The following is a 27,854-nucleotide window of genomic DNA, read 5'->3' as shown; positions in this document are numbered from 1 at the left end:
AAAAATGTGTTAAACATGTCAATTCATTCACAGCTTTCTAAAATGTAGAATATAGATAGATAAAACATTCTTAATTTTGCAGATCGATAAACCATTTGCAAGTTAACAGGTCTCGATTATCGATTGATACAGTTTACATGTGAAGTACGGGGTAGTGAAAGCACATACTTATTACTATACTCATGCGTTTTCTGAACTAATTTCTTCATTTAAAAGACGTATTCATCCGGCCCAGGAATGAAGGCAGAAACACAACCATGGTTACGCGTGCGTAAATTGCGCCACCAACGGATATAAACAGTCAATATTTAGTTGAGGGCGGTATACTACTCACGTGCGCAGGGGTTTTAATAAATCTCCGTCCAAGGCAATGTCTTCTTTCAAATTTATTTTTTTTAAAAATGGCTATGGCGAGCACCCCCCAAGTTTAGACATTCTCGGTCAATGCATGCATGAACTTTGAACATAAACTTGAGTCTGGTCTCTCCAGCAACAATATGATTATGATGTTGACGCAAGTCAAGTCTTGATAAGTGACCACCACAATATAGACATTTAGCAAAAACTAAGATATTTTTTATTAAAACTTGCACATTATATGACAAATGTAAAACTATGTGTGTAAAAAATAAAATAAATAAGGTACAACTTGCCTGAGATGCTGAATTGTTCGAGTTACAGACAACAAGTTACAAAATCATAGAGTTACAAAAACGAGCACGTCAAATCAAATTTTGGGCGTGGTTTTGCAAAAGTGGGCGTGGTTTCTAGAATATGGGCGTGGTCATTTTTGTAATTCGATGTTTTAATTACTCAATGTTTGTAACTCGAACAAATTCAGCATCTCATTCGTCTTGCATGTATTGAACATCACTGGGCTGAGAAAACTAGTATTTCATTGGAAAGGACTGCCTGCCAGGGGTTCACCTAATTGATTTAACATGAGAGATCTCATTCAAATGTTTATGAAAGCATTAATACACCATTTTGTGTGTGAAATTTAACTAAAGACAGGGGAAAACAAACGTCATAGTGTACTGGTGGTGTCAAAACATTGGCATGGGATCAACAAATACAAAAATATTGTTGGCGTATTTCAACACACGATAATGTGCTATACACATATGATGATGGTTAGTTTCGATGAAGTAAGATTGGAATTTCAACATTAAGCTATAATTCACAAAGTGTGAGATTCTCACAAAGTGTGAGATTCTCACAAAGTGTGAGATTCTCACAAAGTGTGAGATTCTCACAAAGTGTGAGACCTCGAGTTTTCAATTTGAAATATATTTTAATTTTATGCATTTCATAATGTACACAGATAGCTGAACTTATCATATAATTTGTGCCAATCTGTTTGGTTTGTCAAGGCCCCCTAAGTGAATGGTTAATGTCAATCTCAGGCTCATATTTTGAATGGTGGTGGCAGGGCTGGACTAAAAACATCATTATCACACCCCCCCCCCCATATCCCCAACAAAATTGTATATGAATTAGTAGCTGAATCAACTGTTTATTATAGAATTATTGCAAGATGCACGGTAGACTCTATACAAAAATGTTAATGAATGAACAGTGTGTTCGACCTATGTATGTAACATTGCTAAACATGGGGCACACAACCCTAACCACCAGCCCCCTTTGATATTAAAATGCATATAGTTCAGAATACAATTTTATAGGAAAACAAGAATTAGTAACCAACTGAGACTGAAAAGCAAAACAAAAAGAGTATATAACGTAAGTCAGTAAACAGTCTCTACATTGTCGTTATCCATTAATAACTGCGCATTTCTCTCTGTTTCATCTGTGTTGACTGTAAGACTCGGTATCATTGGCTCGTCAATCTGGAGGTCATCGGAGTCACCATCCTGCACCGTAGCTATTACGGTATACTGATGCCAGCCTTTAGGTCTGCAGAAAGAAGAGAATTTATCGCTTAGGTTTTGGAATACTTGGTTGCAGTGATCTGTAGTTTCAGGTCACTCAAGTCTATCCCCCAAATTCCAAGTGCAATCGCAGCGTTAATGAGAGATAACAGCGACTTTTTTTGGATTCATTTTTCCCCGGTCTTAATACACATGACGTGTATTAACCAAGGAGGTCTCAGTTTAGAGTAGCGAACTAAACTCCATGGAAAAAAAAAATTACTGTTTCAAAAAGTATAAAGCTCTGAATTAGAGGTTATTTTGTGAAAAAAAACCTGGTGAAAATTTGAATGTTGGTAATACTCAATCAATTTGATAACTTACATTACTTATACCATGTTACTAACCTTAGGAATGTAGCAAGTAGTCCTGGATCAACAACTTGTAGTCTCTCGTCTACAATAAAACATCGGATTATTTCACTGGATATTAATCCAATTACGACAGTTACTAAGAAACCGACACCGCTGTACCACATAAATGACAACTGAAATAAAACAGATGCAAAAAGGATATTGTAGATGCATTAATTGTCACTATTATTTTATTTCATTATTTTAATATTTTATATCTTATGAGGTTGTTACGAGGATACTGCAAAGTATGCACAAAGACAGTACAGCGATAGTATTGTCTGACGTGCAACGTAGGTCGAAGCAGCCGTGTACTGTCTGAGAGCATACTTTGCAGTATCCTCGTAATAACCTTATTATTATACATCTTTTCCTCCCAGAAATACATCACGGGAATGCCGAAATCCGTTTAAAACAGATTTATTTATTACTTCTTTGTGTGGGGTCTGGTCAAACAGTGGGGCAGCCATGTTTTATTATTATTATTATTATTATTATTATTATTATTATTATTATTATTATTATTATTATTAGAGGACGCTTACGCACATAATCATTCCATATTTGGAATTCGCATTTCCGCATATGGTAGGATGAAAATACGCAGAGCAATACCGCAAAATTACGGCACGCTGTAACCTATGGCGTTAAGGTGACAGGTGTATAATAATTGATATCGAGCAAAGTCACAAATTACAAGTAAAATAATAAGTTCTATTGTAATTTTTCTTGTTTTAATAAGTAGATTTAATACAGTGGATTAATTTTGAAGAAACTTTAGGTTGGAAGCTTAAGTATGGGAGTCTAGCTTTGATACAAAATAAGCTGAGGGTGAATCGAGGTAAGATAAAAGTCATGGTCAGTAGGAATGCATCAGTTAAGAGTGGTAAATGGCCATGTGGTGTTTTTTTTATCAGTCGAGAGAAACTTGATTTATTGTAACATAAGCAAGCATTGGATTCATAAAAAAGTGTAGTGGTATCAGATGAATAGATGCAATTATACTGTATCTATCGATGTTATAGTAATTGCTGAGAAAAGCGAAAATAGAGACTTGGGAAAATAGAATTGGATTGTGAGTCTGGTTTTCCTACTGATTTTTGTAGACAGTGGATGTAATGAAAGTTTTGTTGCTAGAATCATGAAACAAGTTACCTAAGTATGAGATGAGTTTATAACCTATTTACCACTAGTTCCTTCTTTTCATCACAAATTCACAAAATCTTGCTTATACTAGTAGTCGGATTTAAACAAAAATAGCCAACATTTTTGAGTAAAAACTGAAAATTGACTCAAATTTTGTCTGTTGGCTCCAAAATTAGGGTTTATTTCTAGAAATATTGAAGAATATAAGAAAAAAAAGTTTTAAAAAAATTTTGAGGCTAAAAAGTCTGGCGGTGAAAAGGTTAAGTCTTGAAAAAAATGACATAAGGATGACACGACACATTTGTGAACTGAGTAGTGTGCCCTCAAACAGGGCTAAATTTGTAGGTAAGTAAAGTCAAAATGGAATCCCTAAATTCAAGTTGAGTCAACATGTTGACTGCTGGAGAGGTTAGTCTTCAAGATATTTGAAATACAAACAAAAATGATTTCCTTCGTTTATACATTTATTTTGTTTGTGAAATGTGAATTTAATTTTACCAAATTACAAATTCCATTATATCACTATATCAAAATAAAATTTTCTGCTACATCAATGATGTGCCCTTGAATAAGCATAACTAGTTGTGACACAGCAAATATTTTGATGCCAGAGGTATGTCATATCAGTTTAGGAGGCACACTGGAACTGAGAGAATGACTTGAGATTGTTAGCATTAAACAAGTTACGTGGAGTAGAGAACTGCAGTGGTATAGACACGTTTGTTGTTTAGCTGGTATATGTACAAATTACAGGAAATAACAAAAGCATTTTACGTTTTTACAGGAAATAATATGAAAGTTGCATTTACAGTAAAAAATATGTTTTTACACTTTACAGATAAAGCAAATTCCTAATTACAGTTTAGATGTTTATAATATATTTGTTAATTTGAGTTTAAGAATCAGAATTGGAAATTGCATACGGTCAAATAAAATAGCTGATTACATTTTACACCTTGCCCTCAGCAATGACCATAGAGGGCGCTCACAAAGGAAATGACAGGGACTATTTTGTAAACCATTACTTACCCTATACAAGACAAATGCGTCGGGTAACACATCACCAGTAACAGGATCTTTATAAACCATTGCACCAACAGCTATCCACACAGCCAATGAGAAACCAGCTAATAAACCAATTAAGACGCCACTGAAAAATAAAGTACAGAAGATTAAACTATTTTTTTTTTTTTTTTTGCACTGTACAAGATCCAAACAATGTACATTTCAATTCACAGAAAGAATCTATTTCAGCTTTTAAATCAAAACTTACTTTGATGTTTTAAAAGTATGTATAGTAATTTGCATCTTACCCTGAGTTGGCTCTTTTGAACAAAATACCAAGCGTGAATATTCCCAATAGTGGGCCGCCTGCTGTACCGAACACTGAGTTGACACTTTTTACCAGGGATCCGATATGTGCTGCCACAAATGCCAATCCTATACTCGTTACACCAAATACAAATGCTAACGAAACAAATAAATAAATATTAGTGTTCAGTGTATGCTTAAAGCAGGGGAGTCGTCACCTGCGCATGCGTTAGATTGCAATATCGTGTCATTGTTTACAAACAAGTGTCTTTGCATTATTAGCGCGTGTTGTTATCGTCGATTGGGACTCAATTCCCGCACATGCGCAGATGATGACCCTCTCGCTTTAAGCTACATGTGACATCATGAGAAATTACTCTAATGTGATACATTTAGTGAGGTTCCAATACAGCTGACTTATCCAGGTAAAACATTTGTGAAACTGCACATGCATTAACAACTGCACATTAACAACGTTCACTTCAATCAAGTAACTGAATACTGAGCCCTCTAGTGGAGGACCACGGTAAGTGACTGTACTGCCCTTTAGTGGAAGACAAAGATAAGTGACAATACTGAGTGCAGGCCGCTAATCAATATTCATGAGCTCATTAATATTCATGAGTTAATGAATATTTATTTTGCCATCCAACTAGTTTACAATTTAACTACTTTAATTACGGTAATATAACTTTTATTTTAAATAATTCAATGTAAAATTAATCTACTTTGATAAAAGTGAAAATATATGTACACTTTATTTTTATAATCACATCTAAAATACGTATTTTGAGATGTTGACCTCTGACCTGGCAGCCATTTTTTTTCAAAGCATGCCGCTCATTTGTTACACCTAAAGTGGAAACAAGAACTTAATCTGTTTTCTTTTCTAATGGAATGCTGCTGGTAAATCACGTTGTTAGTGAGAAATAAGTATTCTTTGTATCGCTGACTAAATATAGATTATGAATTTAATTTTATGAACGAGTCAAGAAGCCAAAAACATTAATGAATCTTACTATACTTGAGTACAAGTGTAAATTAAACAAGCGACAGCTTGACGCATATCCTCCCTGCCGTTGACGTGAGCAAGTTATTGTTCAATTCAACAAATCCTACGCAGAACTAAACTGCAATTATAAACCTTCCTCCTGTTTATTTATTTATCATTGTCTTCCCTTCCATTATCTTGATGTACGACTTATTTCAATCTGGTTCGTTTGTTAAAATTAACAGAATGTCAATCGAAGAAGGTTAAAACAAAAACACACGAGGCCGATGTTGATTTTGAACAACATGGAACGTCTTTTGACGTAGCTCCACCCCCAAGGTTACTTCCCTCTAGTGACAAAAATCAGTGAGTATACTGCCCTCCAGTGAGGACAACGATAAATAGTTATACTGCCCTCTAGTAGAGGACAAAGACAAGTGAAAACAGTGCCCTCATAAAAATATCAAAAAATAACCTACTTAAAATTTTAGTTATTTTTGTATCCCTGGCATCCATACTGGCAGTATTGATAGAATGATTACTATGGCGACGATATTCTCTCCATGGCTTGATGATGTCTACAAATGTGACAGTTGCCATGGCGTTCAAACCAGAGGCCTCAGTGCTGGAAAGATATCAGTTTTGTTATGTGTCTGACATTTGGAATAAAAAAACTAATTTATCCCTCCTCAGTTACAAATAAATACCACATTTTATGACCCCTATTCTCTGCAAGTCAATAATGTAAATAATATCATATTGCTACACTGAAATTGTTTACTGGTATCTTTGGGTCAGGAATTCACAGTATTTAGTCTGTCGGGCAAACAAACAGACTACAGAGACAGAAATACCTTAGTGTTCCGGCGAAGATACAAGCTACAAATAATCCCTGCATCCCTGGTACACCTCCAATCTCTTCACTTACAAAGAAGACCAATATCTAGAAAAACAAAAATAAAATTAAAATAATCAATTGATAAATCCAAATTTAAAAATTTGAGACTCAGCAAACAAAAGTATACCTTCAATAGAACTTTGACACAAATGGCTGCCCTGATTTGGATGTTAACTGCTTAAACAGTGTTTCCCTCCTCATCATCATGTGCATTGTTCTACGTAACCATGGTATTTGGAGAAGTGGACACAATGGTGGAAGACAATGTAGAACTATCTGAGGGTTTCAGTCTCAATAACCGTTTGTGCACAACGTCAATAGCAAGGCATGTAAAGCATATGTCTTCTTATGACAATATCCTTATCCAATATCCTACCATGGAAGTGCTTCCAGCTTATTTGATTGGTTTGGTGAACCTTTTGACCTTTAACCCTTTGACCTTTAACGCTTTGAGTCAACTTTTGTCAAATTTCACAAAATAAACCTACAAAATTTCTTTCAAATGTATTTTCAAAAATTTTAAAGTTTCTCTAAGGTATTATCTGATGGAAAGTTTTGCTATTGTGCTTTTTTGACAATGAAAACTTTGTCATAGTAGCAAGCCAAGTAACTTTTATACAGAATATGTCCTCATTTTTTTTTAAACGAGGACACAATTACAGTCCAAGCTTTTACAAAAATAATAAAATAAAGATTTGTTCTTCAGTGGTCCTTGTGTTGAATGGTTCAGTGATCAGAAACAAATAATTTTTCATTCAGGGGAGGGGTGAGAATAGAAAAAGGGAGGTCATTTTCTGAATAATGAATGGACACTTGATATATTACACGTATCTAAAAGTATGATTCACTGACCTGGTCTATGGAGTTGTACTGAGGAGTATAGTGAGGAACCATTGTGTCACTCACTTCAATACTACCATCTGCAAAAAAAAAAAAAAAATAATTAAATATGTTAGCAATGCCAGATCAAATAAGCATGTGTTACTATAACAACCATTGCATCATCAAAAAACCACAATAGCCAAACTGGACATAAAATAATCCCCCAGAAAAACATTGGTATCATACACACTACCATATTCGTCTATATCTAAGCTTTCAGATGATATATAGGTTGGTATAGTAGTATGCTTAGTAACTTTTAAAGAATGTCTGAATCGTAGATCAATTAATAACTTTTTTTCTTCTGTTGCTACTTAAAACTTGATCTGGATGTACAGCATTTAAACAAAAAATTTTAATTTAATTAAATTAAAAAATGTTGTTGCATTTGAGAGGGTGTATATCTAACAACTGATATGAAAGGGTGTAAGTCACGAAGTCACAATGCACAGAAAAATAAACATAGTCAAAAAACTATGACAACGACTGCTGAAAAATTGTAACTGATACATAACAAAATTCACACTAAACATATGGACAGGAAAACAGTGCATAAACAAAGAACTATGAAACAGATTGGCCAACAGACTGATGAAGATAACCATGGCAACTAACTTACTTATGGTACTATTTATAGCAGGAAGTAGACTGGTCATGTCATCTATTATTCAAAAGAAAATAATTATTATTTTAATTTGAAAAATCAACTGAACTGAATGACAATTGACTTACAATTTTCTAATCAGAGTATCTGAGATTTAGTAGTTTTATTAATTTATGGGGTATTCTTGGAGGCAGAACTACATCACAGGATGTTCTGTAGAACAGCGGTCGACGAGCCAGTGAAAACAGCTAGAGTTAAGAAAACAGCCCAAACTCAAAATTGAGGCAATCATGAAGAGGTGGTCTTGTTACACTGTTCGGGAGAGTCAACAACTAGCCCGTTTTCTGAGAGTTTTTGACCATTCTTTTCACTGTTGATGATTGTCAGGAGGTGAAAATGCCCAGATATTCGTCCTAGGAATATTATGTTTTTGAGATTTGTTATTATTTATAAAAACCATGTTTTTATGTCTTGGGTGTGCCAACATGGGAGCAATTTTATCACCTTTTTATGTTCATATTTGTACATTTAAATTGTTAAACATGTTAAATATGTCCCATGACAAACACATACCTCTGGAACAGCATTCATTAAAACAAAATGGCCATCGGTTGGCCATTTTCAATTCGATCAAAAAACAAAATGACGAACACCAAGGCACGATTATGTACAATGTATGCACCACAACAGCAAAAAAATTGTCTATGCATGACTGAGATCCAGTTCTGAAGTGGCACAAATGCTTGATTTTTTGGGACTTATTTTGACATAATGAATGGAAATATACAACAAAAGCATGTCTGAAGTCTGAAGTTGATCAGCCATAGCATGTTGGCGATATGTCTCTGGAACAACATTCAATAAAATAAAACAAAATGGCCACCTTAGCGTGTGTTTGATTTTAATGACTTGGTCTGAACAGAAACTAAAAATGACATTATTTCATATTTGCACCTCTATTGTAACTTACCCATATTTGCCAAGAACATTAAAGTTTAAAAGACATTTTGCCACTAGATAAATTTGAAGTTAGATAAAAAATTTAAATAAATATGCTTGTTTTAAAAAGAATGCACATAAAACATTTTTCATCATTTGACTAAATCAGTGCCAAAAAGGGAGGTCTCTGGTTACATTAAACAGGTGACATTTACCCAGTCTATACTGATCTCTTTGAAGTTGAATTGGATAAAAATAAATTGCAACTGTCCAAAAGTTGTTGCTATGGTGAGGCAGTCACTAACACTAACACTAAAACTGTATATACCGGTATGTATTAAATGCAAATTCAGACATGTAGACAAAACATAGATTATCTGATTCATAATAATGGTAACCATAACGACCAGATAAATGAACATACTTACTATTATAAAATGCAAATAATATTATTCCAATGAATGATACAAAAGTGAACATAATAATATTACCAGGAAGATTGATCCAAACTGATCTGCAAGTGAAAAAAGTACTTTAAAATCATGAAATATTATCAAAAAATTAATAAAAGAAATTTAGAAAGGTTTATTAAGAGTTGCTGAATTTTAATATTTAGATTACATTTATTGGTGGATGGATTGATGCATAATGTTTATTGGTGGATAGCATGATGCATAATTTGTATGGTGGATAGTGATCCATAACTTTTAATGGTGGATAGAATGAAGTGCAACTTGTATTGGTGGATAGATAGATCCATAACTTTTATTGGTGGGTAGACTGATCCATAACTTTTATTGGTGGATAGAATGAAGTGCAACTTGTATTGGTGGATAGATAGATCCATAACTTTTATTGGTGGATAGACTGATGCATAATTTTTATTGGTGGATAGATTGATCCATAACTTTTATTGGTGGATATATTGATCCATAACTTTTATTGGTGGATAGAATGAAGCGTGACTTTTAACGGTGGATAGATTGGTGCATAACTTTTTTTGGTGAGACCAGACTTTTATTATCCCTTGTTTCGCGAACCCGCCAAATGAACAAGAGCCGAAAATGAAATAAAAATGACATTTTATTTCTGCGTAACTTCTCGCACCCTCAGAATTGTGAGTGCAATAAATTGCTAAAAAAAATTATTTTTATCTTCATTTTTTTTCCGCCCGCTGCCTAACAAATCTGAGTTGCATTTTCATGAGAGTATCTTGATCAAAGTACCGAAGTCTCGTGCAGATCTATACTTTATGCGCGTTGGTTGGCAGTGAATCTCGATATTGACCTCTCTGCGTGCTGCTTGAGACTACCAGGCGAACATGGTGGCGGTGTGGTGACACGCCGTGAAACTCTGTCGTCAAAAACCGAAAAATCCCTCATTAATGCTAAAAATTGTGCCACCATTGGCGACATTGCCAACCATGTTATACATGGAATAACATTTTATTTCATTTCTTCTCTTCGGTCAATAATCTCACTTACAATTCTTTGAGAATCACACAAATCTAATGGAAAATTAACTTATAAAACTCGAGAAACAAGGAATAAAAAAGTCTAGCCTGAATAGATTGGTGCATAACTTTTAATGGTGGATAGATTGATACATAACTTTTATTGTTGGATAGCTAGATGCATAACTTTTATTGGTGAATCTGGTATATTCATTAGATTACTTACTTAACAGCCTCTTGTTTTGATTTAGAAGTTAGAAATCTCTGTACAGCAGTTTGACTAACGGCCCATATTGATAAGTTATTGAATGTACCACCAATAACCAAGGACCAAAAAGACAGCCTTGCAGTGGGATCCACTGTAAAGCTAAAAATATAAAAATAAAATTTTTCAATAATAGATGCTTACAAATATTAAACAGCAATCAATGTTAAAGGGCGGTGGTCGTCCCGTCACGTTCTGTTCGATATGGGACTCATAGCGACGTATACAATGCGTGTAAAATACATTGTTTATTTACATAAAATTCGAACACGCGCTGTGCGACGACCACCGCGTTTTAACAAACATCGAATGGTAAGCGAAGACAAATGCAAAATTTGATACTTACTCGAAGAAATTCAAATGTCCATGATTTGAATTATAATGCCAAATATAAGACATACCGCCAGTGTGTATAGTACCCATAATAATAACAGTCAACAATGCTCCAAACAACACACAGAACTGGAAGACATCAGTCCAAATAACAGCCTTTATGCCACCCTACAAGAAATAAAATATAATAACAAGTGGTTTAATAACACAGTGAATTTTGAATAACTGAAATATAGTAAATTTCCACTATTTCCGGGTGTGGCAACCAATGAAAACAAAGACTGTGATCTGTGCTTTGGACTAAATGTTGAGACTCCCCTGAACATTGTATTTCTACATGTGCAACAAATAGAAATTTACTTGTTCAAGGTTGCCTCAAAGTTGAGTTTGTGATGTTTTCTCAATTTTAGCTGTGTTCTACAGCAGCTGGTAGATCCCATAGAATTACATGGTACCATGGGGTGCGTCCAAGCAGCATAGAATGCACTGTAATGTAGCACCGCCCCAAGAATATACAGATTCACTGTTTCAAATTATTTCAACCTTAACGTGGCACCCACTGGATTTTGTACAAATAATAACTACAAATTTTTTTAGGCATCTGACATAGCAATGAATTTGAGATCCCATATAGCATCTTTCCAATCTTTTCTTTGTGGACTTTATATGACGTTTATATGATGTAAAATAAGTTTAAACTTAACCAAATAACTTCACAGATCCTGTTGAATAGTAGACCTGTGCAATTGACTATTTATGGAGAATCATCTTCTTTTTGTCAATGGTTCCATACCATCCACGTATGAATTAATGTCACGGTTTCCACGGTTTCCACTTACCAAAGATGTATAAAGCGTACATATTGAACCAGTAATTAAAACTGTCTTCCAGGTTTCAAATTTTGTCACTGAAAAAAAAAAAAATTCTCGTTTGTTAATAGCGACTATAGCTGCAGCACAGTTCAGCAGTTTGAGAAATTGAGGGAATTGTAATCTAATTTTTTTAAAAGTCACATACATTTTAGTTAGTAAGAGTATTCAAGAAGAAGACAAGTTTAGGTTACATTTTCATGAATCTTTGAAAACTTTCATCCGCAACATGCCGATATCAACCTTGGCAAAGACCCAAAACTGGTTAATAATTTATCCAAGTTTTAAATTTTTTTATAAAAACTGTTATTGTAACCAAAGTAAAATTTTGAGCTGGTGAGAAATACAGACATTTTCTTTCAGTCATTCCATCTATTATGAGTAAGGTAATAAAACTATGACCATATAAAAGACTAAATGACTACTTACCAGCCTCCAGGGCCAATGCTGGAGCATATAAAACTATGGCCATATAAAAGGCAGTCTGTGTTAAGAACAGGAAGGAACCACAGATACGCACACTCACACTAAATCTTTTTTGAAGGTACTAAGGTTTAAAAAAAAAAAAGTTATTTGAGTTCGACATTTTCAAAAGCAATGCTGAATATAATGCAAAGGAATAGGAAGAGAAACAAATGGTTAAGGGATCAGACCAAAATTGTAGACATCATTAGACAAGCCGAAATCATTGAAATGGGATTGGGCAGGTCACATTGGAACAATGGCAGATAACCAATGGGCAAAACAGTGCCTGGAATGGACATCATGGAAGAGGAAGACCGAAAAAGAACTGAGAGACGAAATAGAAAACAAGTAGACTCTTGGCTGAGATACGGTAGCTCTGCTGTTAGCAATGCACATTTCAATTAGAGAATTGAAAATGTCATCACATAATGTACAAATCTGAGAGAGGTCCACCTGTACTTCTTTTATGTAAAATATCAGACTGGACAAGAAGTCAAAAATATCACTTTTTACAAAAAATGATAAAAATATTCATCAAAATTTGAGGATTAAAGATATCATCAAGATATGAACAAATTTGAGAGAGGTCTACCCAAAGTACATATACACCAAGTATCAAAGCAATCAGGCTTGCAGTTTCAAGAAAAAGTAAAAAAGTTAAAATTTGATGTGGAAGACGACAATGGATGATGATGATGGACAATCACTCATAGGAGGAGTCAATTGGTGAGGAGAACAGGAGATAGATTATGTTGGAAAACAATGGGAAGGCCACAGGCCTGTAGTGACATGAATGGTTGATGACGATGATGATGATGATGATGATTTACCTTACTTTATATTTAAATTGGAATGATCAGTTAACCATCATATCAGGAGGTATTTGCTCTAGTAAAAGCACATCTGCAATAGTATATGTGAGCCAAAACCATTACAATATCATGCAACCCAAGTGTGCATGACCCGGATGGGAAAAAAACTTACTTCATAGGCACTGATAATTCCTAGTCCATGGAAAACTGGTATAAAAACCATTGCAGTTATGGGAATTGTAAATAAGAAACTGAGTACAATAATCCAGTACTGTGCTCCATGGATAAATATCTCGGCTGGAATACCCAGAATGCTAATGGCCGATACAAAGGATGCCAGTACAGAGATAGCAACTGGAATACTGTACATACTTCTATCAGCCATTAAAAATCTACGTCAAAAAAAAAGAAATTATATTATTAGTTATGCAGTATGCAATATGGTGATCGTATCGACTAACATATAGTGAAGGTTGATGCATCACTGTACTGCCTGAGTGCATACTTTGCTGCATTCTCGTGATAACCTTATTATCATGCAATGATAGTACTCCTGTATCTGATGTAAGGAAAGTGTTCAATTATGACAAAAATGTGATGCACAATTTTCAATTAAGGAAGACATTCAAACATGTTTTTAACACTTTCAAACATGCTCATACGATGTTTTACGGGGTAGGTAAATTCTATTGTTTTTGATGTCTGAAGTATAATAATAACTAAAAACTTAAAATTAATTTTATTTCAAGGGGTAGAAATATGCAATCACAATGAAACAAAGTTAAAATACAGTGAAAAAAAGCCGTCACTGTCGTTCAATTTGAATAATTCATGCACAGAAGACATATTTGCATCTCAAAACAATGTACCTGTATGCATAATTTACAAATAAATAATGTTTAAAAAGTACATTACATGTACATTAGGCCAACCGCAAACAAAATTCGGCCGAATTCTTGTGTTTTGTTTGGATAAATCCCTTGCATACAAAGTACAGTTTTTTGAGAATTTTTGACTATGATGGTTGTCAGAATATTCACTCCCAAGAATTGAGCAAATACAGTATATCTTACTTTGATGTCGTTTTCTGTCCCCCTCCACTGAAAGCATGATACAACCCTGTCCCTGCCGATATACCCAGCATTACACTGAAAATGATGTAATCAACAATCCCAAACTGATGAACTTGGTCATCTGGTGATTTCATGATCATGTCTGCTGATCTCTTGGTAATAACATCATCTGCGAAAATAACAAATAAGCAAATATAGCATTTGTGTAGGATTTTGCTAAAAAAAAGGGAAATCTGGAAATGGTGGACATTTTCTCATAATCACATAATCCTAATTTCTCCCCAAAAATGTATATTTATTCAGAAACACATACACATTCCACAGAGGAACGGTAATGGTTACAGAGTCTATTGAAAGCAATAAAGTAAAAATAATGAGCACCCAAAATCAAAAGACTACCATAAGTACTCACAAAAAGTTAAGGAAATCAACGAATTTGCTTATTTCAGGACTTGACAACAAGCGAGGAAGCTCTTTTTAATGAACTGTGACACTTGAGTAATAAGATGAACTGTTCGTTCATTGGTTTACTGTCAAAATGTTGGATCGCATTTTTAGCCAATGTGAACAGTTGAGTTTTATATTGATGACATTCCATTAGAAAATGAAATTCATCTTCAATGTGGTCTTGCTTGCGCATGTTGCAAGTTCTATTCTTTAACAAAACTTTGAAAGTGTATTACGGAGCTCATAGTTTGTATAATCCTAAAACATTGCACTCCTATCTTATTCAATTACAATTGTGATCCTATAACACTGCCTTACACACCGCCATGGAAGAACCACAGTCTCTCTATCATAGAGGGACTGTGGAAGAACCTAGAGTCTATGCATAAATTAACTGTTCAAGGTCAAAATAATAACGAACGAGAAAAAGGTCGGTATGGGTCGGCAAATATACCGGCGACTGGGTATACCCACTCGTTCTTTTGTTATCCCAGAAACCAGAAACATACCGAGTGCATATGCACTGAGCTACCAATGGTACCCTTGTCGTAATAGTAGCGAATATATAAATATAGACTGAAAGACCAGTACTTGCAGCTCTGCAGTTCCCATTTGGAAAACTAAAACTAAAAATTTATAGAAATATTTGTAATTACAACTGTAAACCTAGTGAATATCTTAATGCTATTGAAAACCCATCCCACAGGGCAATTCTTACTAAACTACGCATTAGTCCTCATAACCTGAACATTGAAAAAATGAGGCATAATCCGTCTATCCTCCCTGTATGTTTTCGTACATGTCAATTTTGTACAAACCATATGGTGGAATCTGAATACCATTTCGTCACAGAGTGTACCAAACTCAATCCGACAAGGGATAAATTCTTCAACACAATTGCCTCCATTTATCCCACATTTAGTATATTCAACAACACTCATAAATCCTACTTTATCATGGATCCTCCATCTGATATTGCTCACTCGGTTGGGTCATACCTTTATCAAATGTACAATCTTAGATTATACTTTGTTGCTGTGTAATTTTCTGTATGTTTTTTTTTACCCATACCTCCAGAAATGGAAGGTTGTGGTCAATATTAAGTTATAGGAACAAATAGGATGGAACATCACAATGAATCCAGATTGACTTCTAAATTCAATCGTTACACATGTCCATTATTATAATATCCTGTATTTTCGGGATCATCTCGATCATTGGTCGGCACTGTCCGTTTTCTGTCAAGCGCATATTCGGTTGGATAAAAATCAACATGACTAACCTTCAAAAAAGTAACTCGCAATCATGTAAACCACGACGCTAAATACGAAGACAGCACAGACATATCCCTGCCACTTTATCATATTTCAAAAGTCAACACTGCCTTATGCTGAAGTATGAACCAGAATTATCAAGCCATGTTCACTGTGGGTGTGTACTAGAACGATTATTCCTTCTTCGGTTGGCGACCACAGAACTGCACTTCCGCAAATAAAAGAAAAAATAATTGACCTAAGGTCAAAGTTTACGACCTTCAGAACCTTTTCCGTCGAGGCGATTTTTAGCTTGGTTACAAAAAAAGTAACCGTGTTTACGTCAGATGCATTCTCTAGAAAGTTTATAGTTGATTGTATGTACAAATTTATCAATATATATATTAGTTCAAGTTGATTTTTTTGAATACTCGAATTCGAATACAGCTTTAATAGCAAAGCATCATGGGATAAATATTTGTTATCCGTTTGTAAATCCAGGAATGTGAAATAATGAAATGGCGAAATAACAGACTGAATAAAATAATTACTATTTGGTTGCTTTTAAACAAAAAAAATACTTGTATAAGTCATCTTGTTTTTTTCACAGGGTGGTGGTCTTTAGCGAGTGTTCGAATTTCAATTTTCATGTAAACATTTTGTATTTTACACGCGTTGTCTACGTCGCTATGAGTCCCATATCGAACAGGACGCGGTGCGACGACCACCGCCTATTCATACAAAAAACAGAAGTTTTGTTCCTAAACAGAGATGTTTGCGTGTGATTCAATTTTAAACACCAACAATAGAATATATTAAACCAGAATCTAGGTATAGTCCCTCTATCGATAGAGGGACTGTGATCTAGGCATTCGGCTCGTGATTTTCGAGACTCTCGTTTTAAATGAAAGTGCTTAAGAACCCCGCCAAGAACATTTATATCTCAAAACGAATATTACATTGCTTGTTTTACGTAGTACGTCATGCTGTACCCTGACAATAATATATTCCATCTAAATCATAGTATATATTCTTCGTTCTCCATTTTTTTGTTTTCAGAAACCCCTCATCCAATCTTTAGAACGTAGGGCCAAGATTTACGGTGGTCCACATGTACGCATCTAATTGTTAGGGCTACACGTTGAATTCGTGGGACAAAACTTATTACTTCAAGACGAAACTAGATTTTTTGTAGACAATACTACAAGATTGATGCGCACAACTTTTAAATGGATGAACAAAGCCTAATATTTCAGAACACAAATATATTTTCATATGAGTAAACTTTGTAGGGAAAAACTTTTAGATTTCAGGACACAATTATAATTTTCGGTGAACAGAACTTTAAAATTGTTGGACACAATTTTACTAGAGCATAACATGGCATATATTTGATGCCATGACAAGCGACATTTCACATTCCTCTAGAATCCTTAAACATCCAGTGTATCGCCATTTTCTATATCGACTTACTACAGTAATATCAGAGAGTATCATATACCGGTATTTACTTCAGATCAGTTTTGTAGGTTCGTGGCAAACGTCAACCACGTGTACAGTTTGAATCAGCTAGTGAAGACGGGGCGTTTACCTTGACCAATATGAAGACATTTTAATTAGGTACTTCTTTTTTAGTGGGTGTAAATATGACGAAATTTTGCAGTTCTGGTGTTGACAGTACCAAAGTACCAACGGATGAACCGGACCCCGAATTCCAGGCCGAATTCGCGGTTTTGTGTGTGGAAAAATCTCTTGCATACGATCACCTAATTGAAGAATATATATTCCTTTATCATGATATTAGAAAGCAATATCGTTATCTAAACCGCAAGGCCATCCCTGGTTGGTTCCCGGGTTGTCCAAACGGATCGTTTGGCTGTGAAGTTTGATATTTTCTTTCTTGATTTGTATGAATGCGAAACACCCGTTTCTCAACTTGCTTCTCTATTTAGTTTCATGTCGTATTCATTCTCAATGAGCAAGTTATTCTTTGTCAAATAGATTATATATAAAGTATGATCTTTCAGATATATACACTCTTATTCATAATCCACCTAATAAATGTCGATGGAAATCTTTTACCACCACATCTGTAAACTTATATTTGGAAAAGATTAAATAACAATATATTGATATAAATAAATATTGATATATATATATAATTGCAAAAACACACCGTGTTTGGAATACAACTAACTCCACTGTAATAGATACCAAGAGAGCAAATGTTAAAGTTAGACTTCTCCCGGCACCTACACATTTCAACCTAATAGGTCCAAATATAATCAATGGAGGTCAATTCCACTATTATGTAGTGATTATTATCAGATGCACCCTTTGAGTCAGCAAAATTTGCCCCTCAAAATGCAGGAAAGAGCGTTTCAGAGAGTCTAGATTTCAAAATTTTCAAGGGGGAGCATGCCCCCGGCTCAAGGTTGGTGAGCAGATCTCGCCCCTCCATGCAGAATTTCGTGACGCCGCCTCTGAACCTTGCTCCTGACGATCGTATTCAGTTCATCTTAGACTGTCAGTATCTACAAGATCCGCCAAAATTATATTTCCAAAATAAAAAAATGTTTTATCGGTGGCATCTCCGATTCCATGTTCTCACTGGGTCCAAATTAGTATGCCGCAAGGCCATCCCTGGTTGGTTCCCGGGTTGTCCAAACGGATCGTTTGGCTGTGAAGTTTGATATTTTCTTTCTTGATTTGTATGAATGCGAAACACCCGTTTCTCAACTTGCTTCTCTATTTAGTTTCATGTCGTATTCATTCTCAATGAGCAAGTTATTCTTTGTCAAATAGATTATATATAAAGTATGATCTTTCAGATATATACACTCTTATTCATAATCCACCTAATAAATGTCGATGGAAATCTTTTACCACCACATCTGTAAACTTATATTTGGAAAAGATTAAATAACAATATATTGATATAAATAAATATTGATATATATATATAATTGCAAAAACACACCGTGTTTGGAATACAACTAACTCCACTGTAATAGATACCAAGAGAGCAAATGTTAAAGTTAGACTTCTCCCGGCACCTACACATTTCAACCTAATAGGTCCAAATATAATCAATGGAGGTCAATTCCACTATTATGTAGTGATTATTATCAGATGCACCCTTTGAGTCAGCAAAATTTGCCCCTCAAAATGCAGGAAAGAGCGTTTCAGAGAGTCTAGATTTCAAAATTTTCAAGGGGGAGCATGCCCCCGGCTCAAGGTTGGTGAGCAGATCTCGCCCCTCCATGCAGAATTTCGTGACGCCGCCTCTGAACCTTGCTCCTGACGATCGTATTCAATTCATCTTAGACTGTCAGTATCTACAAGATCCGCCCAAATTATATTTCCAAAATAAAAAAATGTTTTATCGGTGGCATCTCCGATTCCATGTTCTCACTGGGTCCAAATTAGTATGGTTCCGTCTCACCCTAATACCACAACTATATATAAATTGACTTCAGACCAAATTGAAATTGTATCGATACGGCTGAGTCTCCATGTTCCTAGAACACTTCTGCTTACCCCATGTTGTACATATCGGTAAATTGCATTTATTTTATGATCACGTGTACGTCAGCTGATTGTGAGTATTCTGTACTAGGTTCTTTTGCATCTACTTTAATTAATAGCGAAAATAAGAACCGCGCAATAATAAAGTATTTCACAGAATTGTATCTCAACAATATTGTAGGCAGTTTATATTGTTATTTGGATATCCAAACAATTAATTTATGGTTTTAAATTGTGAATTATTGAGTTTTTTTCTATCAAACTGAATAGTCTGTCCTGCAATCTTAAAATACTGCCCATTTGGATTATAATTGTTTACTTAAATATTAAAATTGTATCGACCCATTAATCTTGTATCCAATATTAAAGTATTGGATTCGCCGTTGATGGCGTGATTGCTAAAGTGAAAAACTCAACAAACATACAGATAGTTGCCAATTAGTTTCGTATTCATATTGTGTGTTATATTCTTATAAAATCTTTGTTATATACTGGCTATTACCTGAAATAACACATTTTATTATTTTCAAAACAAATTAAATTACGAAACTATCAGTATACTATTGTTCTTTAAGCATTTAGCCGTGAATTTTTGAGGGCATCCCAATATTCCTCGAAAACTCTTTCCAATCTGTGTATGAAAGTAACTGATTACCATCACTGAAATTGGCTCACGTGTGTTCTTTTCTATTTAAAATTGTAGTTAATTTGCACCAATAAAGATGTCTGACGACGAGAAAGAAACAGAAACAAAAGCTGAACATTCGGTTGAAGACGAAGACGATCAGGTAACATTTCATGTGTGCGTTGTCTGTCGATCATCTGAGCCAGTGCGGGAAAGGTTGTGTCGTGGGACATGCTCATCCATTCGACTAGAAACATTATTCACAAAAGCTTGAAAATTCAAGTTTTAATTATTTTTTCAAAATAAAAATCTATTTTAATGCATGTATTATTAATGTTGCGTGAATATACGGTTTTAAACGTCATTATAGAGTAAAGATAGCGAGTGACCCCTGGCGAGTGACCCATGTATTTGGCTGTAAATATAATTTAGAATTGAACTCTGAGGTCATTTATAAAAGCTTAATTCCTGATTCCCGAATTACCATCAGATGTGACTTAATTCTATTTGCGCATGCGTAACCTACCTAGCAATGGGTGAAGGTAGGACAAAAATATAAAATGTCAAAAGACACCGATACTAGACATGCAACCCAAAAGAAGTCAGCGGCATATTTCAAACAGTTTTTAAAAGATAGCGGAGTGAGTGTGGATGGCTACAAACACGGGCAGCTGGAAGAACGATTCAAGACAGCTGAGAAATGTGGATTTCCAGTTGAAAAGATGATTTTTCAGAAAAAATGCATTGCGACTCAGCGTGCTTAGAACGTTTAAAATCTGTCCTACCTTCTGGTTGGTTGACTCCAGGTTATGCAATACGTGCAAGCACACAAACGATGTTCGCACAAACGTTATCAATTCGGAAACCCAGAATTGAGTCTTTGAACTATTACCTGAAGTATGTGATATTCTGTATATGCACAAATTGTATGTGTAAGTGAAGAATCCTTCCAGATTCATGCTTGCTCAGAACACAGTCCTTCAACAAATTTGTTAGGGACTGTGCTCAGGAATAGCCCTGCGTACATGGAATGTGCCGGAATGCTTTGTACCATAATACGAACAGATGATAGTACCCGACCATAGCCATTCCCAGTGACCATAACAATGCGCTTGATCTCCGCAGTCACTTTGGAAGTAGATATCAAAAATTAACTTTTATTGTCTCAACAACAAATAGAATAAACATAAACTTCTATTTTACTGTTTAAATGACTCTTCCATGTTGTCTCGGAACTGTATTTCTTTCACAAATGACATTCTACACTACTGATGGAAAATTCTGTGTAATCTTGCATTAAAAAGTAGTCTTCCGAAATGGCATATGTACATCCTCAAAAATAGTGTTTTGAACAAAGTTATTCAGTTTTTCTTGTAATGGCACCCAAAAGGGTGATCAAATGATACCAGTGGATCAATAAATATTTATTGGAATAATTGAACCAGGTATTTCAGAACGATTGTCTTGAATGCATTCGTTTTCCTATGCATGGTTGTTATTTGTGCTGATCAAATACAAAACTACTGTGACTACGTAGGGCTGTGTATTGGGGCATCTTCCATTAATTCACCCTGATCAACACAGCGTCATTTGTAGGGCTAGTTCAGAAAGTGCAGTAATTTAGAACAAATGCAAATTTTAAAATTTGTGCATCAGAACACAAACTTTCAAAACAAACTTTGGTCAGAACACTACCGGTAATCAAAAACGTTAGCGAATTCAATTTGATTGAACACTTCAATTGGAAGTTGAAATGATTGTCAACATCAGACGTGCTGATAGTAATTGAAAATTGAACGTGTTAAGTTAATATTTCCCAATTTTATGCAAATAAATAGATCCTGGTTTAGCTTTATGAGTGATTTCATAGTTCAATTTTCTTTAAGATTTGGACCAAAAAGTCTAGGGTTGTGTTGAACCATAATAAAGTATAGTTAATTTTTTTGAAAAACTTAACCATATCATAATCATCTAACTCAATGAGCGCTTAGTTGAGCACTCTCTCCCATCAAATTATCTAAAATGACAATTTTTGCTTACTATGAACCGAATGAACCAGACAATGCTTACAATGAAGAACCAGATATTTTCCCCAAAAATATGCACATTTCATTACAATATTATTTATGTACTATCTGAATTTACAATGTAAAATTTATTACAAGATAAAGATTTTCATCATTATTGTTGTCCAATGATTTGATTGTGTGCAAAATCTCAATGTGACACAATTTCCACCATGACGTTTTTCTGCTTGATTTGCTGATAGGTCAATCAGAATGCTGTGTGGTACTGATGCAGTTCTCTAGTAATGTTCTGCCGAAGTGATTATTGATATTGAAGTATGATCTGCTGAAATTTTTTTTTTGCGAATGAATGAGGCAACCCCTGAATTGAATGAGACAACCCCTGAATTGAATGAGGCAACCCCTGAGTTGAATGAGGCAACCCCTGAGTTGAATGAGGCAACCCCTGAGTTGAATGAGGCAACCTCTGAGTTGAATGAGGCAACCCCTGAATTGAATGAGGCAACCCCTAAGTTGAATGAGGCAACCCCTGAGTTGAATGAGGCAACCCCTGAATTGAATGAGGCAACCCCTAAATTGAATGAGGCAACCCCTGAATTGAATGAGGCAACCCCTGAATTGAATAAGGTAACCCCTGAATTGAATGAGGCAACCCCTGAATTGAATGAGGCAACCCCTGAATTGAATGAGGCAACCCCTGAATTGAATTAGGCAACCCCTGAATTGAATGAGGCAACCCCTGAATTGAATGAGGCAACCCCTGAGTTGAATGAGGCAACCCCTGAGTTGAATGAGGCAACCCCTGAGTTGAATGAGGCAACCCCTGAGTTGAATGAGGCAACCCCTGAATTGAATAAATCAACCCCTGAATTGAATGAGGCAACCCCTGAATTGAATGAGGCAACCCCTGAATTGAATGAGGCAACCCCTGAATTGAATGAGGCAACCCCTGAGTTGAATGAGGCAACTCCTGAGTTGAATGAGGCAACCCCTGAGTTGAATGAGGCAACCCCTGAGTTGAATGAGGCAACCCCTGAATTGAATGAGGCAACCCCTGAATTGAATGAGGCAACCCCTGAATTGAATGAGGCAACCCCTGAATTGAATGAGGCAACCCCTGAATTGAATGAGGCAACCCCTGAATTGAATGAGGCAACCCCTGAATTGAATGAGGCAACCCCTGAGTTGAATGAGGCAACCCCTGAGTTGAATGAGGCAACCCCTGAATTGAATGAGGCAACCCCTGAGTTGAATGAGGCAACCCCTGAGTTGAATGAGGCAACTCCTGAGTTGAATGAGGCAACCCCTGAGTTGAATGAGGCAACCCCTGAGTTGAATGAGGCAACCCCTGAATTGAATGAGGCAACCCCTGAATTGAATGAGGCAACCCCTGAATTGAATGAGGCAACCCCTGAGTTGAATGAGGCAACCCCTGAGTTGAATGAGGCAACCCCTGAGTTGAATGAGGCAACCCCTGAGTTGAATGAGGCAACCCCTGAATTGAATGAGGCAACCCCTGAATTGAATGAGGCAACCCCTGAATTGAATGAGGCAACCCCTGAATTGAATGAGGCAACCCCTGAGTTGAATGAGGCAACTCCTGAGTTGAATTAGGCAACTCCTGAGTTGAATGAGGCAACCCCTGAGTTGAATGAGGCAACCCCTGAATTGAATGAGGCAACCCCTGAATTGAATGAGGCAACCCCTGAATTGAATGAGGCAACCCCTGAGTTGAATGAGGCAACCCCTGAATTGAATGAGGCAACCCCTGAATTGAATGAGGAAACCCCTGAGTTGAATGATAATTTCACAATTACCTGTCACCAAATCAAGTAATTAATAATACAATATCTTGTATGATTTCATTTGCAAGGACTATGAAGATGAAACAATATCAGAGAGAATAATGGCGTTATCAGAAATATTTCCTGAACGTTTACGCAATGTGGTCTCTAAAGTTGGTAGTATAACCAAGACAGGTACCATAGCAACATACAGATTTAGCAGAAGTGCAATGTGGATATTTACCACATCTTTCCTGGTTTTGGTTTTACCAGTTGTCTTTGAAGTAGAGATGACTCAGATGGAACAAGCACAGATTCAAAAAGAAAGACAGGTAACAAATCTAATTGTTTTTAGATATGTATCTAAAAAAACAACAATTTGAATTAAGGCAGTTTGAGTTTAATTTGAAGTTTTCTCTACTGAGCATGTTACTGCACATATATGCAATGCATTGTGGGAGTAAACTTTTGAATCGAATGCCCTTATGAATGGGTAGTCGGTCTAAATTGTATACTTTGTGATGGGTTCATATTTTTAGCTCCGCTGTCGACTTTGTCGAGCGGAGCTTATCGTATGAGTGATTGTCCGTCGTCGTCGTCGTCCGTGTCAATGTTTTACTTTTTCGACTTCTTCTTGAAAACTACAAGCTGAATGCTTTGATACTTGGTGTATATGTACCTTGGGTAGACCTCTCTCAGATTTGTTCATTTCATGATGATATCTTCAATTCTCTAATTTTGGTGAATATTTTTGTCATTTTTAGTAAAAAGTGATATTTTCGACTTCTTGTTGAAAACCGCAAGTGCAATTGCTTTGATATTACATATATAGGTACTACATGTGGACCTCTCTCAGATTTGTTCATTTTGTAATGATATCTTTAATTCTCTAATTTTGGTGAATATTTTTGTCATTTTTGGTAAAAAGTGATATTTTCGACTTCTTGTTGAAAACCGCAAGTCCAATTGCTTTGATATTACATATATAGGTACTACATGTTGACCTCTCTCAGATTTGTTCATTTTGTAATGATATCTTCAATTCTCTAATTTTGGTGAATATTTTTGTAATTTTTGGTAAAAAGTGATATTTTTGACTTCTTGTTGAAAACCGCAAGTCCAATTGCTTTGATATTACATATATAGGTACTACATGTGGACCTCTCTCAGATTTGTTCATTTTGTAATGATATCTTTAATTCTCTAATTTTGGTGAATATTTTTGTAATTTTTGGTAAAAAGTAATATTTTCGACTTCTTGTTGAAAACCGCAAGTCCAATTGCTTTGATATTACATATATAGGTACTACATGTGGACCTCTCTCAGATTTGTTCATTTCATAATGATATCTTTAATTCTCTAATTTTGATGAATATTTTTGTAATTTTTGGTAAAAAGTGATATTTTCGACTTCTTGTTGAAAACCGCAAGTCCAATTGCTTTGATATATTATACATATAGGTACTACATGTGGACCTTTCTCAGATTTGTTCATTTTCTAATGATATCTTCTGTTCTTTAATTGCCATGTGCATTGCTAACAGCGGAGCTATCTCAGCCGACAGGCTGCTTGTTCATTTTGTGTGATAAGGCTGTTATATTCTGGAAGAGTTGAGGCTTCCTCAGTTTGCTTTGAGATAAAATAATAAGGCTGTTTTTAATCATCTGTCCTTTAAATAACAATTAAATGGACTAACTGTTTTGTGGTTTCTGTTGTAAGGTATTTTCTGATGGAAGTTATGTTCCTGGATTTGAAAGTATGCAGATTTGCACACATTACCAACACGGCTTTGCATTTACATTAGTTTATGATTACACACAGATGTTGCAGGAATAAAAATACACCCCTCTATCTGCATGGATAGGAGGTTTAACTTGGCATGATTGGGTTTTGGATCAAAAGAAAAAAAAAAGTGTAATTTAAAAAAAAAAGCATCCTCACAATTGGGCAACATTTAAGTTCATATCATCAGACTTAAATACTAGTCCATGACATCACTGATGATATAAATCGTCAGGTGGCAACATCATAATACCGGTACTTGAAAGTTTATTATCCATTTTTGTCTCGACAGATTCTTCTTGGACCCAATGCAGCATATTCCGGAAGCCCAGCCATGCCAGCTGGTTTAGCTCCAGCTCCTATGGCGCCGCAACCACGATAGTATAGTATAAATGGATGCCTATTTGCAGTGTATTTTATGTTTACAAGGAGCTTTATTATAAGTTCATTTAAACAATTCATATACTCTTTCATAAATATGTCAAAAATTTGACTTATTTCATAAACATATTGGTAAAGTGCTCCATTTCTGACTTGCATCTGGAGGACTGTACGGACACAATAACATTTCTGTGTTTTTATCAGTATGGTCTGTTATATTTGCTGTCAATCATTATAACTTTATTATCATCCCAAACATTTTTTACTACAACGAAAATAAACATTACAGTATACAATGTATACCTGAGTGATCTTTTTGTTAGCTCCGCTGTCGACTTTGTCGAGCGGAGCTTATCATATGAGTGATTGTCCATCGTCGTCCGTCGTCGTCGTCCGTGTCAATGTTTTACTTTTTCGACTTCTTCTTGAAAACTACAAGCCTGAATGCTTTGATACTTGGTGTATATGTACCTTGGGTAGACCTCTCTTAGGTTTGTTCATTTCATGTTGATATCTTCAATTCTCTAATTTTGGTGAATATTTTTGTCATTTTTGGTAAAAAGTGATATTTTCGACTTCTTGTTAAAAACCGCAAGTCCAATTGATTTGATACTACATATATAGGTACTACATGTAGACCTCTCTCAGATTTGTTCATTTTGTGATGATATTTTCAATTCTCTAATTTTGGTAAATATTTTTGGTAAAAAGTGATATTTTCGACTTCTTGTTAAAAACCAATAGTTCAATTGCTTTGATATTACATATATAGATACTACATGTAGACCTTTCTCAGATTTGTTCATTTTGTGATGATATCTTCAGTTCTCTAATTTTGGTGAATATTTTTGTCATTTTTGGTAAAAAGTGATATTTTTGACTTCTTGTTGAAAACTGCAAGTCCGATTGCTTTGATATTACATATATAGGTACTACATGTGGACCTCTCTCAGATTTGTTTGTTTTGTGATGATATCTTTAATTCTCTATTTATTTTGGTGAATATTTTTGTAATTTTTGGTAAAAAGTGATATTTTCGACTTCTTGTTAAAAACTGTAAGTCCGATTGCTTTGATACTATTCATATTGTTCATTTTCTAATGATGTCTTCAGTTCTTTAATTGAAATGTGCATTGCTAACAGCGGAGCTATCTCAGCCGATAGGCTGCTTGTTTTAATTTTGAACCAAATTGACACAATTTCCCAATCATGTCTTGATCCAATTTTTATAAATAGTGAAAGGTGACACAAATTGACCAAACATTCCATCGATACCCAGTAAGTGAAAGCTGCCAGGACCGATTAATTTCAATGTTGATAGAAGGTAATTTTATTCTTTGCTAATACTTTCAAGCACTTTAAGATGAATTTTGCAAGTTATGAAGATTAATTTCATTTTGATTTTTCATAAAATGATGGTGGATCTAGGCATTGTCTGTGTGGTAGCCAGATTTGCGAGAAGGTACCAAAGATTGTAATTGTTTACTAACTTTGAATAGCATGACAGCAAGGACTGCACGAACTTAGAGCCCCCCCCCCCCAATTTTAATACTTTCACAGAACATATCGTCAATGCTTTCGCATCGGGACTCTACACTTTAAATGTTAACTTTTTCACCCCCAGACTTTTTCGGCCTAATTTGTCTGCATTTTTTTCTTGTATCCTTCAATATTCCTTGAAATGAACCCCAATTTTTACT

The 27,854-nt window shown here is 35.2% G+C and overlaps 2 protein-coding genes across 3 annotated transcripts; one reads left to right on the top strand and one right to left on the bottom strand.

The window, feature by feature from the left end:
• Nucleotides 1–550: 550 nt before the first annotated feature.
• On the bottom strand, nucleotides 551–16,253 carry LOC100370053 (sodium-dependent multivitamin transporter-like). Of its 2 annotated transcripts, XM_078008034.2 has the most exons (16): nucleotides 16,055–16,253; nucleotides 14,326–14,494; nucleotides 13,425–13,644; nucleotides 12,405–12,522; nucleotides 11,946–12,013; nucleotides 11,120–11,274; nucleotides 10,735–10,875; nucleotides 9,484–9,569; nucleotides 8,132–8,173; nucleotides 7,483–7,550; nucleotides 6,587–6,675; nucleotides 6,212–6,357; nucleotides 4,744–4,897; nucleotides 4,460–4,580; nucleotides 2,279–2,418; nucleotides 551–1,917 (listed from the first exon to the last, which is right to left on the bottom strand). In XM_078008034.2, exons 1-16 carry the CDS (start codon nucleotides 16,134–16,136, stop codon nucleotides 1,749–1,751), a joined length of 1,968 nt encoding a protein of 655 aa, XP_077864160.1. In that variant the 5' UTR covers nucleotides 16,137–16,253; the 3' UTR covers nucleotides 551–1,748. The 2 variants fall into 2 exon arrangements, with proteins under 2 accessions (XP_077864160.1, XP_085358502.1); XM_085502376.1 differs by lacking the exon at nucleotides 8,132–8,173.
• Nucleotides 16,254–20,192: 3,939 nt separating this feature from the next.
• On the top strand, nucleotides 20,193–26,454 carry LOC146739458 (mitochondrial import receptor subunit TOM22 homolog). The gene is made up of 3 exons (XM_085502965.1): nucleotides 20,193–20,341; nucleotides 24,079–24,321; nucleotides 26,066–26,454. Exons 1-3 carry the CDS (start codon nucleotides 20,276–20,278, stop codon nucleotides 26,153–26,155), a joined length of 399 nt encoding a protein of 132 aa, XP_085359091.1. The 5' UTR covers nucleotides 20,193–20,275; the 3' UTR covers nucleotides 26,156–26,454.
• Nucleotides 26,455–27,854: the final 1,400 nt, after the last annotated feature.

This window comes from Saccoglossus kowalevskii, chromosome 8 (assembly GCF_978046115.1).
Source record: "Saccoglossus kowalevskii chromosome 8, keSacKowa6.1, whole genome shotgun sequence".
In the NCBI taxonomy this organism is placed as follows: Eukaryota; Metazoa; Hemichordata; class Enteropneusta; family Harrimaniidae; genus Saccoglossus; species Saccoglossus kowalevskii.
Note: the sequence above shows the minus strand (reverse complement) of the source record. Positions and strands in the feature narration are given on the sequence as shown.